This window comes from Stegostoma tigrinum, chromosome 6, assembly GCF_030684315.1.
Source record: "Stegostoma tigrinum isolate sSteTig4 chromosome 6, sSteTig4.hap1, whole genome shotgun sequence".
Lineage (NCBI taxonomy): Eukaryota > Metazoa > Chordata > Chondrichthyes > Orectolobiformes > Stegostomatidae > Stegostoma > Stegostoma tigrinum.
The window spans coordinates 70,012,806-70,031,538 of NC_081359.1; the positions used below are offsets into that span (position 1 = coordinate 70,012,806).

The 18,733-nt window shown below is 42.2% G+C and overlaps 1 protein-coding gene across 2 annotated transcripts in view; it reads left to right on the forward strand.

The window, feature by feature from the left end:
• The window catches only part of kbtbd3 (kelch repeat and BTB (POZ) domain containing 3), a 39,786-nt gene that overhangs the window by 8,657 nt on the left and 12,396 nt on the right, over positions 1-18,733 (forward strand). For both annotated transcript variants that reach the window (XM_048532580.2, XM_048532581.2), the window contains one exon: positions 4,602-4,832. In XM_048532580.2, the coding sequence (XP_048388537.1) occupies positions 4,627-4,832 (206 nt within the window). In that variant the 5' untranslated portion in view covers positions 4,602-4,626. The remainder of the gene's footprint in view (positions 1-4,601; positions 4,833-18,733) is intronic.

Here is an 18,733-nt window from a genome sequence, read left to right on the forward strand (position 1 = left end):
AATCAAACTGCACAGGCTTGCTATCAGGCAAACTGCAGAACAGATCCTGTGAGCCCCTTATTTTTAACTAAATTAAAGACAGTCGCAAAACAGGGCAATATTGTAAACCTTACAATTGTAACATAGGTCAGACTAAATCAAAACAAAAAACAAGGGAGAAAACTTTCCTATAATGTTCTTTATATGCTTGTACAAAATCTGGATAATTTAAGTAAAACACTTCTATTTTGATACAAAAACAAAGTTGCGGGAAAAGTTCAGCATGTCTGGCAGCATCTGTGGAGGAGAAAACAGAGTTAACATTTCAGGTCTGGTGACCCTTCCTCAGAATTGATGGTGGCTGGGAAAACGTCAGTTTATATGCAGGAAATAGGGAGGTGGGTGGGGTAGGGAGTAAACGATAGGATAGAGCCCAAAGAGAGAGAAAGACAGTTGGACAGACAAAGGAGTTGCTAACGATCAGGCTCGGAGGCTAAGTAGTTGTTAATGGGGACTGTTAGTGACTAACAATAGGGGGTGTATGGTGGCAGGCTATGTGGTAGCAAGGCCTGGTATGTGAGGTGGGGGGCTGGGACGTGGGAGAATTTAGGCCCTAAGATTATTGAATCCGGAGGGCTGTAGAGTCCCCAAGCGGAAAATGAGGTGTTGTTCCTCCAGCTTGTGTTGGGATTCACTAGAACACTGTAGTAAGTCGGAGACAGAGATGTTGGCCAGGGAGCAGGGTGGTGCATTGAAGTGGCTGGCAACAGGTAGTTCAGGGTCTTTTTTGGCTCCCTGGCCAACATCTCTGTCTCTGATAATAAAATGTGAGGCTGGATGAACACAGCAGGCCAAGCAGCATCTCAGGAGCACAAAAGCTGACGTTTCGGGCCTAGACCCTTCATCAGAGAGGGGGATGGGGGGAGGGAACTGGAATAAATAGGGAGAGAGGGGGAGGCGGACCGAAGATGGAGAGTAAAGAAGATAGGTGGAGAGGGTGTAGGTGGGGAGGTAGGGAGGGGATAGGTCAGTCCAGGGAAGACGGACAGGTCAAGGAGGTGGGATGAGGTTAGTAGGTAGCTGGGGGTGCGGCTTGGGGTGGGAGGAAGGGATGGGTGAGAGGAAGAACTGGTTAGGGAGGCAGAGACAGGTTGGACTGGTTTTGGGATGCAGTGGGTGGGGGGGAAGAGCTGGGCTGGTTGTGTGGTGCAGTGGGGGGAGGGGATGAACTGGGCTGGTTGAGGGATGCAGTGGGGGAAGGGGAGATTTTGAAACTGGTGAAGTCCACATTGATACCATATGGCTGCAGGGTTCCCAGGCGGAATATGAGTTGCTGTTCCTGCAACCTTCGGGTGGCATCATTGTGGCAGTGCAGGAGGCCCATGATGGACATGTCATTAAGAGAATGGGAGGGGGAGTGGAAATGGTTTGCGACTGGGAGGTGCAGTTGTTTGTTGCGAACTGAGCGGAGGTGTTCCGCAAAGCGGTCCCCAAGCCTCCGCTTGGTTTCCCCAATGTAGAGAAAGCCGCACCGGGTACAGTGGATGCAGTATACCACATTGGCAGATGTGCAGGTGAACCTCTGCTTAATGTGGAATGTCATCTTGGGGCCTGGGATGGGGGTGAGGGAGGAGGTGTGGGGACAAGTGTAGCATTTCCTGCGGTTGCAGGGGAAGGTGCCGGGTGTGGTGGGGTTGGAGGGCAGTGTGGAGCGAACAAGGGAGTCACGGAGAGAGTGGTCTCTCCGGAAAGCAGACAGGGGTGGGGATGGAAAAATGTCTTGGGTGGTGGGGTCGGATTGTAAATGGCGGAAGTGTCGGAGGATAATGCGTTGTATCCGGAGGTTGGTAGGGTGGTGTGTGAGAACGAGGGGGATCCTCTTGGGGCGGTTGTGGCGGGGGCGGGGTGTGAGGGATGTGTCGCGGGAAATGCGGGAGACGCGGTCAAGGGCGTTCTCAATCACCGTGGGGGGGAAGTTGCGGTCCTTAAAGAACTTGGACATCTGGGATGTGCGGGAGTGGAATGTCTTATCGTGGGAGCAGATGCGGCGGAGGCGGAGGAATTGGGAATAGGGGATGGAATTTTTGCAGGAGGGTGGGTGGGAGGAGGTGTATTCTAGGTAGCTGTGGGAGTCGGTGGGCTTGTAATGGACATCAGTTACAAGCTGGTTGCCTGAGATGGAGACTGAGAGGTCCAGGAAGGTGAGGGATGTGCTGGAGATGGCCCAGGTGAACTGAAGGTTGGGGTGGAAGGTGTTGGTGAAGTGGATGAACTGTTCGAGCTCCTCTGGGGAGCAAGAGGCGGCGCCGATACAGTCATCAATGTACCGGAGGAAGAGGTGGGGTTTGGGGCCTGTGTAGGTGCGGAAGATGGACTGTTCCACGTAACCTACAAAGAGGCAGGCATAGCTGGGGCTCTCTGTCTCTGGCTTGCTTCAGTGCTCCGGTGAATCCCAAAGCACGTTGGAGGAACAACACCTCATTTTCGCTTGGGGACCCGATAGCCCTCCGGGCTCAATATTGAGTTCCATAATTTTAGGGCTGAAACTCTCCCATGTCCTAGCCTTCCAGCCCACACACCAGGCCTTGTTACCACAGCCTGCCCTGCAAACCCCCTATTGTTAGTCACTAACAGCCCCCATTAACAACTACACATCCTCCCACCCTGATAGTTAGCAAATGTGAGGCTGGATGAACACAGCAGGCCCAGCAGCATCTCAGGAGCACAAAAGCTGACATTTCGGGCCTAGACCCTTCATCAGAGAGGGGGATGGGGTGAGGGTTCTGGAATAAATAGGGAGAGAGGGGGAGGCGGACCGTAGGTGGAGAGGAGAGTATAGGTGGGGAGGAAGGGGGGGGATAGGTCAGCCCAGGGAAGACGGACAGGTCAAGGAGGTGGGATGAGGTTAGTAGGTAGGAGATGGAGGTGCGGCTTGGGGTGGGAGGAAGGGATGGGTGAGAGGAAGAACAGGTTAGGGAGGCAGAGACAGGTTGGACTGGTTTTGGGATGCAGTGGGTGGAGGGGAAGAGCTGGGCTGGTTGTGTGGCGCAGTGGGGGGAGGGGACGAACTGGGCTGGTTTTGGGATGCGGTGGGGGAAGGGGAGATTATGAAGCTGGTGAAGTCCACATTGATACCATTGGGCTGCAGGGTTCTCAAGCAGAATGCATCCTCTGACACTTCTGCCATCTACAATCCGACCCCGCCACCCAAGACATTTTTCCATCCCCACCCTTGTCTGCTTTCTGGAGAGACCACTCTCTCTGTGACTCCCTTGTTCGCTCCACACTGCCCTCCAACCCCACCACACCCGGCACCTTCCCCTGCAACCGCAGGAAATGCTACACTTGCCCCCACACCTCCTCCCTCACCCCTATCCCAGGCCCCAAGATGACTTTCCATATTAAGCAGAGGTTTACCTGCACATCTGCCAATGTGGTATACTGCATCCAGTGTACCCGGTGTGGCATCCTCTACATTGGGGAAACCAAGCGGAGGCTTGGGGACCGCTTTGCAGAACACCTCCACTCGGTTCGCAATAAGCAACTGCACCTCCCAGTCGCAAACCATTTCCACTCCCCCTCCCATCCTTTAGATGACGTGTCCATCATGGGCCTCCTGCAGTGGCACAATGATGCCACCTGAAGATTGCAGGAACAGCAACTCATTCCGCTTGGGAACCCTGCAGCCCAATGGCATCAATGTGGACTTCACCAGCTTCAAAATCTCCCTTTCCCCCACCGCATCCCAAAACCAGCTCAGTTCGTCCCCTCCCCCCACTGCACCACACAACCAGCCCAGCTCTTCCCCTCCACCCACTGCATCCCAAAACCAGTCCAACCTGTCTCTGCCTCCCTAACCTTTTCTTCCTCTCGCCCATCCCTTCCTCCCACCCCAAGCCGCACCTCCATCTCCTACCTACTAACCGCGTCCCACCTCCTTGACCTGTCCGTCTTCCCTGGACTGACCTATCCCCCCCACTTCCTCCCCACCTATACTCTCCTCCACCTATCTTCTTTTCTCTCCATCTTCGGTCCGCCTCCCCCTCTCTCCCTATTTATTCCAGAACCCTCACCCCATCCCCCTCTCTGATGAAGGGTCCAGGCCCGAAATGTCAGCTTTTGTGCTCCTGAGATGCTGCTGGGCCTGGTGTGTTCATCCAGCCTCTCACTTTGTTATCTTGGATTCTCCCGCATCTGCAGTTCCCATTATCACTGATAGTTAGCAACTCTTTTGTCTGTCCAACTGTCTTTCACTGTCTTTGGGCTCTGTCCTATCGTTTACTCCCTGCCCCACCCACCTCCCTATTTTCTGCATGTAAACTGACGTTTTCCCAGCCACCATCAGTTCCGGGGAAGGGTCATCGAACCCAAAACGTTAATTCTGTTTTCTCCTCCACAATGCTGCCAGATTCTGCTGAGCTTTTCCAGCAACTTTGTTTTTGTTCCTGATTTACAGCATCCACAGTTCTTTTGGTTTTTAATTCTATTTTGATAACCTTGTTTTCACTAAATATATCACGATTTGATGAACAATTTAAACTGTATTCAGCTATTGAAAGTAAGAAATGAATCTTTTGCAAGTTTTTTTGAGAGAAAATGTACAGAATTTTTTATCTTTGCAGATTTGAGACGTGAGTCAATTCAATCATGGATTCAGTTTCTAGGATTTCTTTCAATGGAATGACTGAAAGAAGGCTAATTTTTATACGATCTGAGAACCATGGCGAGCAGGTTTTGAATACACTTCAGGACTTCTGGGAGCAAAACATGTTCTTTGACTTCACTATATTTGTCAAAGAAGAAAAGTTTCAATGTCATAGGTGCATTCTGGCTGCATGCAGTGATTTCTTCAGGTACTATCAATGAAATGGGTAGCTCTTAAATATTGTTTCTGTTGTCAACTGTGAAACAACAGTATGCATCTCCATATCCCTTTGGTTCAATAGTTTTATAGCAAATGTTGTAAGCGAATATATTTTTGTAACATAATGCATCAAGTGCAGCTTAATCTAGAGTTACTATAAGCAGCTAACTGAAATGTGCAGCACTGTCATTGATTTTGGTCTAGCAGAATTTCAAACAAATCAAAAAGCCACTTGTGCCATTTGCATTCTCAGTGGTTTTGGCTGATGCCTGGAGTTACATAGTTCCTCTCAATGACAATGGTTTCCATAAGCAGCATCTGCTCCTTAGCGCATAGAAACTACGTCCTTTTTTGCAACCTGCCTTTGTAAAATTGCATACCAAAGGAATATCAGTTATTCTGTTTACTTAGATTGTTTTCTCACATTACATTACCTTATATGAATAATCAAAGGGAGCCAAATGCCAAAAGTACAATTGAAAATAGTCGGCAAAGAAGTTTATTATCAGTATACCCTTTACGGGAACATCTAGTTGAAGGAGAAGTGTTTTGCCTTAGACTAAAGAATTCCTCTGGCAAATTTGACTCTGAATGTTTACAGTAAGAATGGGATTCTGCCAGTCAAATCAGGGAGAAAGTACCCCAAAAGTTGGGATTTTCTTTCGAGGTGGAAGTTGGGTTACATGACATTGGAATGTGTGTGGAGGGAAAGTAGCTGTCACCCCTCACACTCCTAAAATCGCGCACGTGCGCACACATACATACAGACCCATCATAGCCTCAGAGCCATTCTATACACTTCTTTCCCATATACTTCCCCATATCTCCCATGCCAACCTGTGCCCTCTATCCACTCCTTTTATCCTTCCTAACCCATGTGCTACTGTCAATCTGTGTCCGTCACCATGATTTTCACTTGCATGCAGGCAATTCTGGTGTCTCTGCTGTAGGTAGAATGCTGTGAATCTTGAAAGGATTCAGAAAAGATTTACAAGGATGTTGCCAGGATTGGATGGTTTGAGCTATAGATGCAGGCCAAGGTCTCTTCCCTAGGGTGGGGAAGTCCAAAACTACACGTAAGGTTTAAGGTGAGGGGGGAAAGATTGAAAAGGAACCTTTAGAGGAAACCTTTTCACACAGAGTGTGATGCATATATAGAATGAGCTGACAGTGGAAGTGGTGGAGGCCGATACAATTACAGTATTTAAAAGGCATAGGAATGGTGTATAAATAGGAAGGGTTAAGAGGGATATGGGCCAAATGCTGGCAAGTGGAACTAGATTAATTGAGGATATCTGGTCAGCATGGATGAGTTGGACCGAAAGGCCTGTTTCCATGCTGTATGGCTCAGTGACCCTCCCTATGCTAATCGTCCTGTATCCACTATGGACAGAGCTCAAGTGGTAGGAGAGACTAGGACCCGAGGGCACAGCCTCAGAGTGAAGGGACAACACTTCAGAACTGAGATGAGGAGGAATTGCTTAAGCCGGGGGTGGATCTCATTACCACAGAAGGCTGTGGAGGCCAAGTTATCAAGTGTATTTAACACAGAAATAGATGAGTTATTGATTGGTAAGGAGATCGAAGGTTATGGGGAGAAGGCAGGAGAATGAGGTTGAGAAACATTCACACATGATGGAATGGCAGAGCAGATTTAATGGGCCAAATAGCCTAATTCTGCTCCTAATATTTTATGGACATCTGCTGCCTCCCAAAGTGTACATAACCTCTTCCAAAGGCAACTTACTTCTCCCAAAGTTTCATAGAATCCCTACAGCATGGAAACAGCTATTTGGCCCAACAAGCCACAGCAACTCTGCGGAGAGCACAACACCTAAACTCACCCCAATACCCCATCCCTGTAACCCTGCCTTTCCCATAGCTAATCCACCTAACCTACACATCCCTGGACACCATGGGCTATTTGGCATGGCCAATCCACTAACCTGCACATCTTTGGACTGTGGGAGAAAACCACAGCACCCAGTGGAAACCCGTGCAGAAACCAAAAAAATGTGCAAACTCCACACAGACATTCACCTGGGGCTGTAATGGAACCCAGGTCTTCCTTGTATCTTAAAAAATTACAGCTAGTTTTTGAATCAGTATTGTTAATTGTAATCCAGTTATTAAAACTTGCTCTGGGAATATTGTTTTTATAATTAAAAAATTAGATTAGATTCCTTACAGTGTGGAAACAGGCCCTTTGGCCCAACAAGCCCACACTGCCCCTTGGAGCATCCCGTTCCTCTATAACCTTCTCACCCCTGAACACTACGGGGAATTTAGCGTGGCCAATCCACCTAGCCTGCACATCTTTGGACTGTGGGAGCACCTGGAGGAAACCCATGCATACACGGGGAGAATGTGCAAGCCTCGCACAGACAGTTACCCGAGGCTGGAATTGAACCCGGGGGTCCCTGGCGCTGTGAGGCTGCAGTGCTAACCACTGAGCCACCATGCCGCCCCATTACTATGGAGATGACTGAAACAAGAGATTATAAAGATGTCAAGTTCAAAAGGACATTTTTTTTTGTCAAGTCAAGTCTTCAATTTCATACATGCTCAGACAAAAAAAATCAAATAATTTGATTGGACTGAGTTTTTAAAGTAAGTATTGATAGACTCCTTCCACATCTTTCTCTGCTCACTTAAGTCTTAACAGTGTTGTAACTGAGCTGCATTTTAAACAAATATCTTGTTCTCAGTTTATATTATATGCTGTCAGATTGGTCTGTAGTGAGACAGCAGTCAAGAATGAGATTTTATTTTAGTTAGCCTGGGACAATATCTGAAGAGATACTGTACCTCTGCTAAGGGATAGCCTTGCTATCCAAATGAACCCACAAAATTCAAATCTGCTGCTACAAGACCTAATCTGTAAACATCACCAAAAATCAGCCATGACTGGACTTCTGTGAGCAGCTGCATCTGTGAAATGCACATGCACAAAATGTGGCATCCTCTGTGAACATGTATTTGGGAGTGGGACATCTGATTTTTAGACTCTTCGGTCGTTTTTATGATGCTACAATCCAGGGTCAAGTCTCTACACAATTTGTTTCTACTTTTAACCTGACAGTTACAAAAAATAGATTACAAACTCTATGTGGAAACCAGCTACTTTGACATGTAGCAAAATTTGAAAGAAACCTCATATTGTTTGAAATGGCAGCTTCCACTCTTGTTTATTAATTTTGAAATATTAAAGTGAACTTCATATAATTGCTTTTCAGTAAGTAGTTAATGATGTGAGTACATTATGCAAGTGTGAAATAGTTAAGAATCGTGTCATTTTCATAAGTTACGTCTGCAGGATACAAATTCATCAATCATTTTCCAATAGTGGTGTTGTAGTGTAACTAACTTCATATAGAATAGTGAGATATAATCATAGGGTGTCATAGCAGTAAAACTAACAATTCAGCCCCTCAGCTTTGTGCTGACTTTTCTCCAGAAACCAACTTATTCCATTTTTATTTTATCATTTGATCTATAGCCCTTCAAGAATCACACTAATTTTATATTAAATAAAAAGTTATCTCGGCAGCAACAAAAGTTTGCAGCACAGAATTCCACATACTAAGCATTTTGTAGTTGTAAAACAATTGCTTATAACTCTCCTTTTGTGATTATAGTATGTTCGCATTTTCTAGTTCCCATCTGTTTAATGTATCACAGTAATACTTGTTGCTTATTATTATGACTCACAAGTTTCTTTGTTGTATTGATATTTGCATAGTGTCAAATTCCTGTTGCCTGCAGCTGGGTCTTCCTTGAACAATACTCCTAACCTGCTTCACATACTCAGATGGTCTGACGATCAAGGCTAACATTCAATCAACTTTCTTAATACTTTGCTGCACCTATGCGTTAGCCTTCAGTGACTTATTGGCAAGGGTACACAAGTCCCTTTACACATCAACACTTTCCATCATCTCACCATTTAAGAAATACTATGCACATTTGTTCTTCCTACAAGACTGGATAATCTCTAATCTTTCTACATTATATTGCATCATATTCAGTGAAAACAGACATGAATGTTGATGGTAAAATGTCACAAGTTACCTTTAATTTGGCTACTTATTAAGCAATCTGTCACAATCAAGTACTGAAACAATGACTTAAACTTTATTACATGTAGCTACCAGAATAAGATCCCTCAAGTAAGCAAGTTAGCCTCTCAACTGGGCTGTTACCTGATTGATGGTGCAATCTGGCCAGGATTTCATCAACAATATCTGTCTGACAAAGGATCCAGGGTTTGATCTTTATGCAGTGTTTTTCTTCAGAGTTCTCCGGTGACATTTCAGTGTTCATTTCTTATACAGATTTTCATTCAGCAGATCTGTGAAAAGATATGTTGATGTTTATTTTAAAGTCCTTTCATCCAAATTATTGCAAGTTTGCAGTTTGCCTATTTATTGCAATAGGTTGTTTGTTCCTTGTCACATGGGCTTAACTATCTGTTTGAAACTACGGGAAAGCTCTGTCTCACTCCTAAAATTCTTCTACAGGGCAATCAGTTGTCCTTTGTGGCATGAGGCATCCAGTTTATCAAGCTGGCATCAAAGCTGCTTTTGCCCATGTCGCCTCCACTCTTGCTTTTGTCAGACATGGCTAATTGCTTTCAATTCCTTTGTCGGTGTCTTTAATAGTTCATTCCAGACAGAGTTATTATTGCTGCTTTTGAATATGACAGTTTATCTTTGTTGACTCATCTAATCCATGAACAGTTATTAAAGTTCTGAAGCCTGCAATATTACTCAAAGTAATCATTCAATTTCTCTGCCATTTTTCTATTCTCCCTTTATAGATTTTCCTGACTCTGATTTTAATAAACCCACATTCAACTTTGACTAATGTTTTTACATTTCTGTTGGTACTTTTAAGCCCATATTTATAGATTTTACTCAATTCCATTCTTAATCTCAACTTCCTTTGTAAGTTTATTGGCCCTCCTCTGCTGTAAAACCTACTCAGTCCTCAAATTTTATACTAAGTGTTGCTCCCAATTTATAAGCCTTTTCTTCTAATCCTATACAATCCTTAACCTCCTGCACCAGCCACAGTTGACTGACCTTTTTTTGAGTTTTTGCACTTGAAGGAATGTATAGTTACTGTAAAAAGTTTTTAAAGACTGTTCATTGGCTATTTACAGTTGCACATCTCAATGTATTCCCAACCCAGCTCATCTAACTTGTACTTTCATAATTTCTCATAGTTTAACACTTTTCCTTCAAATTGAACAATCTTATCTTCGAGTATAATGTAAAATTCTCTTGTTTTGTGGTCCTTAAAGGATCTTTTATAACAAGGTCATTAATTTGCATTACATAGTTCTCAATCTAAAATAACCTGTTCTTTAGACAGCTTTTGATACTTACCTGATATAATCAGACCAGTTTTGTTTACATACTGTTATAATTGTAAATGGAATGCACATTTTATTTGCCCACTTAAGGATATCTAAATGTATGATCATCTTTCTACCAATATTCTTCTACACTGCAGTCTTACAGCCGTTTTCACTGACCACATGTATCACATGTGAGATTTAATGAAGCCTGTCTTTAAACAGGAGCAAAAATAAGATATTTATCATTATCAAGGAGCAAAATGTCAAGTGTAGATTAATAATAGTTCATGATTGTAAGGTCAGAAGTGGAGATGTTTGCTGATGATTGCACGATGATTCATGATGCATCATTCATGACTCCTCAGATACTGAAGCAGTTCATTCCCAAATTATCCAGGTTTTGACTGACAAGTGCAAGAAACATTTGGTTCACAGACTAGACAATGGCCATCTCCAATAGAGAAAAAATAAACATTGCCCCATGACATTAAATGGTATCATTGCTGAACCTCCCCACCCCCAAAGTTATCAACATCCATGGCATTATTATTGTGCAAAAACTGAACAAGACTAGCCTATAAAATAGTGGCTGTAAGAGCAGACTAAGAAATACTGCAGTGAGTAACTCATCATCTAACTCTCCAAACCTTCCCACCATCTGCTAGGCACGTCAGGAATATTTCCCACTTGCCTGGATAAGTGCAGCTCCAGCAACTCTCAAGAAGAACATCCTATGCTGCAGACTTCTATGATTATCCAGGACAAAGTAGCCCACTTGATTGGCACCACAAAAATTCAGTCCCTCCAGCACAAATGCACAGTGACAGCAGTTTGTACCATCCACAAGATGCACTACCGAAATTCGCCATAACACTTTCCAAATCAAGGATCACTAACACCTGAAAAAGCAGCAGTTACATGGGAACATCATCAATTACAAATTTCCCTTCAAGCCACTTCTGTTCCTTCATCATCACCGGATCAGAATTCTGGAACATCCTACAAAATGGCATCATGGATGTACCTTCATCGTATAGACTAAAGCAATATGAGAATCCACTTACCACCACCATCTCAAGGGCAAAGGGGGACAGACAATTAATGCTGATCCTGCATCCTCACATCCTGTTAATGAATTGAAAGAAGAAAATGGAATTCTTTAAAACAAGGGCCTATCCTACATTTAAAGCTCCTCTAAACAGCGCAGGATTGCCAAATCACGTTGCAGTTGGTCCCACAAAGCACTTTTAGGCAATATTCTATCCAAAACATTCTCAAATGTATTTGGAACAGGTACAAGAGGTTCAGGATCACAGTCATCTTTGTTGTAATTGCTTCAGACTGCCCATTTGCTCAGGTTAAAGTATGTGTTTATGTAGGTACTATGAGTTAAGGGAAGAACAATTGCCCTTGTACACTGAATGTGCAGAGGCTACTCTTATATATCATTATATGTTTAATGATGGCAATGGGTATCATGGTATGTTTGTGAGGGGGACATGTTACGTGTTTGTTGCTTGAAAGTCGATCAACTCCTTGATCACTTGTAAGATGACAGGTTGTAACAGTACAACAAGTAGTGAATTAATATGGCTGCTCCCATATAGTGTCAACACACAGTATTATTTTGTATGCTGAGTCCCAACAGCCCAAGTTACATAGTTAGATGAATTTGTCTTAATGGCTGCAACTACAAGATTTTGTAACCAAGGTGAAAACAAGGCGGCAAAATGAGGCTCCTTGTGTGATCCCATAGTGGAAAGGAAATGCAAAGGAGGTGTCTGAATGGATAGATGTGTCAACAGTTGTAATTCTGTCAAGCATTTAGAGCACAAAGTCCCGTTATTCCTGATAGAAAACTTGCTGCACATCCATAGAAAGAAGCAAGGGATTTTGCATTGGTAGTTATGTTACTTTAGCAAGGCCTTCGACAAGCCACTAAGGTAGACTGGTTATTTGATTACACAGTTTGGAGCTGTAGGAAGAGTAGGCCAGGCAGTATCAAAGGAGCAGGAAAGTTAACATTTTGGGTTGGGATCCTCATGGTAAGTTGGTTAGATCACACGGATTCCAGGGACAGCCAGCCAATTGGATACAAAATTGGTTTGACCATAGGTGACAGAGAATGATGGTAGAGGGTTGTTTCTTGGATTGGAGGCCTGTGACCAGTGCTGTGATACTAGAATCAGTGCTGGGTCCACTGTTGTTGGTTAGTAAGTTTGTGAATGACACCAAAATTGGTGATAAAGTGAACAGTGAAGGCTGTCATCTAAAAGAGCAAGAGAATGTTGATCAACTCAGCCAATGGGTCAAGGAATAGCAGATGGAGTTTAATTCAAATAGATGTGAGGTTTTGCATTTTGGTAAGACAAGCCAGAGTAGGACTTAAACAGTTAATATTAGAGCCCCAGGGAGTGTTATCAAACAGAGAGGTCTCGAGGTGCAAGTATATAATTTTTTGTAAGTAATGTTACAGGTAGACAGGGTGGGCAAGAATGCATTACCAGAAGCAGCAGTCTGTGCAGTCCCGGGTTGTTGTCACAGATATTCCTCCACCTTCTTAGTCTTTCTCCAAGCCCATCTGGAAGAAGTATGCTCCACTTTCTTCAAATGTTGATTGAAAATAGCCGTCAATTGGGAGATGCAAATAAGACACTCCATTCTCCGCTTTCTGCACTTCAATAATTTCAAAATTGTTTGATTTTTGCTCCTCTTAACCACTCTTACACTAGACACATTTTCCAAACGCAGTATGGTAATAGCTAATACAATGCTAAGAAATTGACATAAAATTCTTTTTCATCAGAAAATTATGGTAGCTAAATTTTCATTGGTGTAATCAGTGCAAGAACTCATGCTGAAAAGTTTGATGCATAACACTCCCCTTTGAAAACCTGCAGTAAAGCCTGTACTCCTGCACCAAAATGTTTTTGCTGTCTTTTTATTCAGAGGTTTATGGTAACTGAATTTTAATTAGCCTAATCAACTCAGGAGGACATGACAGCAAGTTTGGTATATTACACTCCACATCAGAGTGCTTTGGTGGGGTTCCACGAAAAACCTGCTCCACACATAGAAATGCACACAGAACTCATCTGTTTGTAGTAGATACTTATTTGTAAGGTAACTGACAGATACCCACAACCTTGCTTACACATCAGACTCAAACTGAGAGATATCTGACAAACACTTAGGAACAGGAGTAGGCCATTCAGTCCCTCTAGTCTACTGTGCTATTCAATACGATCATGGCTGATCTGTGGCCTTACTCCACATGCCTACTTTGAGCCCATACCTGTTGAAACTTCTGCTGTATATACATTTGTCTATCTCAGATTAAAATTTAACAATTGAATTAGTAATGACTGCCATTTGAGGAAAAGAGTGCCAAACCTCCACTGCTCATTACTTGTGAGATGTATGAAACGCTTCTACGTGAATAGCCTGGCCCTAATTCTTCGATTATGCCCCTTGGTTCTAGAATCACCAACTGGTGGAAATAGTTTATCTTTATCTATCTTATCTTTCCTTGTTAACATCCATTTTATGAGCTGCATTGAACTACCTCCATAGCCAAGACATCCTTTTTAAGATGTGGTGATCAGATCAACTCACAGTAGTTTAAGTGGGCTCTAACTTGGGTTTATTATAACTGCAGTGTAATGTTTGCATCACTATACACCATCCGTTTAGAAATGCAGGCCAGCATTCCATTAGCCTTCTTGACTAATTTTATAAAGCTATGTACCTGAACCCCCAAATCTCATTGGATATCCACTATATTCAACAATGTGCCTTCTAAAAAAAACCTTGATCTATCCTTTTTTGTTCCAAAATGGATAGTCTCACATTTGTTTATATTGAAATTCATCTGTCATACATTAGGTGAATGGGCAAAGCTATCAGCATCCTGTTGTAATTTTTTGCTGTCATCATCCCTATCTACAGTGCTGCCTAATTTTGTGTTGTCAGCAATTTTTTATGCTTTATCCAAGTCATTAATGAATATGTGAATAATTGAGGCCCCAACACAGATCTCTTTGGGACACCACTAGTCATATCCTGCCAGTTTGAGTATTTATCCCATTATCTCTATTTCCTGCCACTCAACCAATTTCCTATCCATGTGAGTAATTTCCCTCATTCCATTGGGTTGCACCTTAACTAACAGTCTGTTGTGTAGGAATTTATCAAAAACTTTCTGAAAGTTCATATAAACAATATCTATCAACTTATCTCTGTCCACCATCTGTATCATCTCTTCACAAAAACTGAGGTTTGCCAGGCATGACTGTTCATAAATCCATGCTGACTCTCCCTGATTAACTAACATTGTTCAAGATGATCAGTTGCCCTACCCTTGGTGGTAGACTTCAACAATTTCCCCACTACAGTTAGGCTAACTAGCCTGTAATTCCCTGGTTTCCCTCTGCTACACTTCTTAAACAGCAGAGTGACATGAGAAAATTTCCAAACCAGAGGTACAGCTCCCGAATCCAAAACATGTTGAATGTTTATTGTTACAATGTACTCTCCTACCTCCTTTAACACCCATGGACAGAAACCGTCATGTCCTGGGAATTTGTCATTCTTCTGTTCTATTAATTTCCCCATTATCGATGATTACTTAAACTAACTTTATTTAGACCCCATCCCTAATCCTCTCTTAATTTCTTTGGGACTTGTGGCAAGCTATCCTTCTTTATTTTGCTTTACATTCACAACAGAAATCGTTCCTAATGTCTGCCATTTCCCCACGGTCAGTCATTGACAATATCCCCCCAACCTTCAGTAGGCCGGTTGTTTTTTTAGCCAGCCACTTTCCCATTATATAACTATAAAATATTTTGTTGTCTTTTCTGTTCCTTGTGAGTTTCCTTTCATAATTCCTTTTTGCCACCCTTATAAGCTGTTTTGTGGCTCTTTGTTAGCCTTTGCATTTCTCCCATTCTATGGGATCCAACTTTTCATTTTTAGAATACCTATTTTTTATTATATGCTGTCCCTTGCTTCTTTATATGTCCTTAGTTCTCTTTTTATGTAAAGTGGAGTTTATTTACACAATCATTTACCCAAAATACTCTGCTTCACACTTTTCTATATTCAACAGCAAGTTATGTGTGTCCACTCCTCCTAATTTATTCATGTTCTGCTGCATTCATATTCCAAAGTCCATAATTCATCTGCAAATTCAAAATTGTTCCATATGACTACATGCAAAGTAATAACATAAATTGAAACAAAAGGGATTCAGCAATGATGCCTCATTTATGCCACTTCCCACATGTCATCCATATATTTCAATTTGGATGAGAAATCACTGTGTTATCAGACACATAAACATTGGAATTTAGTACATTCAATGTGTTCACTTTATGCACTGTAATTTCCTCAGGGGAAAGAATAATCATTAAGCTTATCAAGCATGACCAAATTAGTGTTTTCTTATTCATCTATGAGTTTCCAAATGTTTACAAATGAACAAAGAACAAGAGTCATAGGGTCATAGATTCACACAGTCTGGAAACAGTCCCTTGAGTCCAATTCACCCATGCCAACCAAGTTTCCCAAACTAAACTAGTACCACTTGCCTGCATTTGGCTCATATCCCTCTAAGCTTTTCCTATTCATGTACCTGCCCAAACGTCTTTTAACTGTTGTCACTGTATCTGCATCAATCACTTCCTCTGGCAGTTCATTCTACAAATGAACCACCCTCTGTGTGAAGAAGTTGCCCCTTGGATTTCTTTTAAATCTTCCACCTCTCACCTTAAAAATATGCTGTCCCCCTGGTTTTGAATGTCCCCACCCTAGGGAAAAGTCCTTTGCTATTGATCTTATCTATGCCCCTCATGATTTTCTAAACCTCTATAAGATCACTCCTCAACCTCCTAAGCTCCAGGGGGAAAAAGTCCCAGTCTATCCAGCCTCTCCCTGTAACATAAACCCTCCGGTCTTGGCACCATCCTTGTGAATCTTTTTTGAACCGTCTCCAATTTTATAATAACCTTTCTATATTAGGTGACCAGAACTATACACAGTGCTCCAAATGTGGCCTCACCAACATCCTGTACAATCCCCAATATGACATCCCAACTCCTGTACTTAATGGTTTAAGCAATGAAAAGCAAGCATGCTAAGCACCTTCTTAACAACCCTGTGTAATCATGACGCAACTTCCAAAGAACTAAACACCTGAACCCCTAGGTCTCTGTTCGACAACACTATCCAGACCCCTACCATTAACTGTATAAATCCTGCCCTTCTTCGCTTTACCAAAATACAATCACCTCACATTTATCCAAATTAAACTCCATCTGCCACTCCTAAATCCATTGCCGAACTGATCAAGATCGCTTAGTAATCTTATATAACCATCTTCACTACTGACCATACCACTAATTTTGGTCACATCTGCAAACTTACTAACCATGCCTCCTAAATTTTCATCCAAATTGTTTGTACGAATGACAAACAACAGTGGACCCAGCACGGATCCCTACAAAACACTGCTCATCACAGGCCTCTGTAATGATTGTATCAAGATCAACCAGGTAGACCTCATAGAATACATGTTTCCTGACTGAGTAGGCCACTTGGTCCTTTCAGCCAGCTGTGTCTTTTAAAAAGATCACGGCTGATCTGATTTTAATCTCAACTCTATATTCCTGCACACCTATGATGATTTTTTAAAATCTCTTTGCTAATCAAAAATCGGTGTTCCTCTGCTTTAAAAATATTTAAAGATTCTGCACCACTGTCTTTTGAGGAAGGGAATTCCAAAGGCTCACAACCCTCTGAGAGAAATTCTTTTCCCTTATCTCTGACCTAATTAGGTGACTGCTTATTTTTGAACAATGACCCCTAGTTTTAGATTTTCCCACTAGAGGAAACATCGTTTCCACATTCATCTGGTCAGGTCACCTAAGGATCTTACATATTTCAGTTAAGTTACCTCTAACTCACCTAAAGTTTGGAGGATATAGGGCTAGCCTGTTTAGCCCTTCGTCATACATCAATCTGCTCATTCCAGGTTTAGTCCAGTTAATCTTGACTGAACTGTTTCCAACACATCAACATCCTTCAGAAAGCGTGGGTAACTAGTACTGTACACAGTATTTCAGATGCCCTGTATAACTGAAGCATAACCTCTCTACTCTTGCATTAAATTTCCTTCATCATAAATCATAACATTCTATTACCTTTCCTGATTACTCGTTGTACCTGCATACTAACTTGCTGTGATTCTTACAGTTGGATACCCAGACCTCTCTGCATCTGAGCTCTGCAAACTCTCATCATTTCAAATAATCTGCTTTTTAAAATCTTTTCTGCCTAAATGGACCATCTCCCACTTTCCCATATTATACTCCATTTATCTGATTTTTGGACACTCACTTAACCTATCTATCTTTTTGTAGGCTCCTTATGTCCTCTTCACAACTTACCTTCCTACCTATCCTGGTTTCATCAGCAAACTTAGCTACCATATCTTCAGATCCTTCATCCAAATTATTTATATAAATCGTGTAGATTTGAGTTCTCAACATGGAATACGTGTAGCACACCACTTGTGACATCTGCCAGCCTGAAATAGACACATTTATTCCTACGTTCTATTTCCTGTTAGTCAGCTGACCTTGTATTCATAGCAATATGTTACCCCCAAAAACATTAGGTTTTATTTTCTAAAATAAGCTTTTGTGAGACCTTATGAAATGCCTTCTGTGAATCAAAATACAGTGCATCCACTAGTTCTCCAGCACAAGTTACTTCTTCAAAGATCTCCAATAAATTCATTCAAAATTATTTCCTTTTGACAAAAACTATCCTGGCGCTGCCTAATTACCTTGAACTGATCTGTGTTATAATGTCTTTAATATTAGCTAACATTTTCCCAATGACAGATATTAAACTAACTTGCCTGTAGTTTACTGCCCTCTGCTTCCCTTCCTTTTCAATAAAAGAGGTATGCCAGCTATTTTCTGGTCTAAAGGAACTTTTCCTGAATCCAATCAGTTTTAGAAAATTAACACTAATGCATCGACTATCTCACTAGCTGCTTCTTTTAAGATACTAATGTTAGGAAGCGGAGGTCAAACCCCTTTTGATAATTAATATCAAAACACCAGCCTCAAATCTATTACAGCCGGAATAGAAGTTTTTTGTTTATTTATTTAACTCTAACAGTGAACAAATTAACAGAATTACTAACAAATCAAACAATTCCCCCTTAAGTACCAACTATTCCTGAACAGAACAAAATTCTAATGGTATGCTGTTCCAAAAAATATAAATCCTACTTCTATAACCCCAAGTAATAATAATAAATCAATTAGAACTTAATCTGTCAAAAATTCAGCCAGGTTAAGTCTCCCAGAATGTTCTTTGCCTTTCTCCAGTGATCCTTCTGTCAGGAATGCTTTCTCTGTAAATTCTTCCATCAGGAATATTCGCTGAGAGTGCAGTGGTACCTTTATGAATAGATGATGCTTTCTCAGAGAGCTTAGCGATTTCTCTGAGAGCCA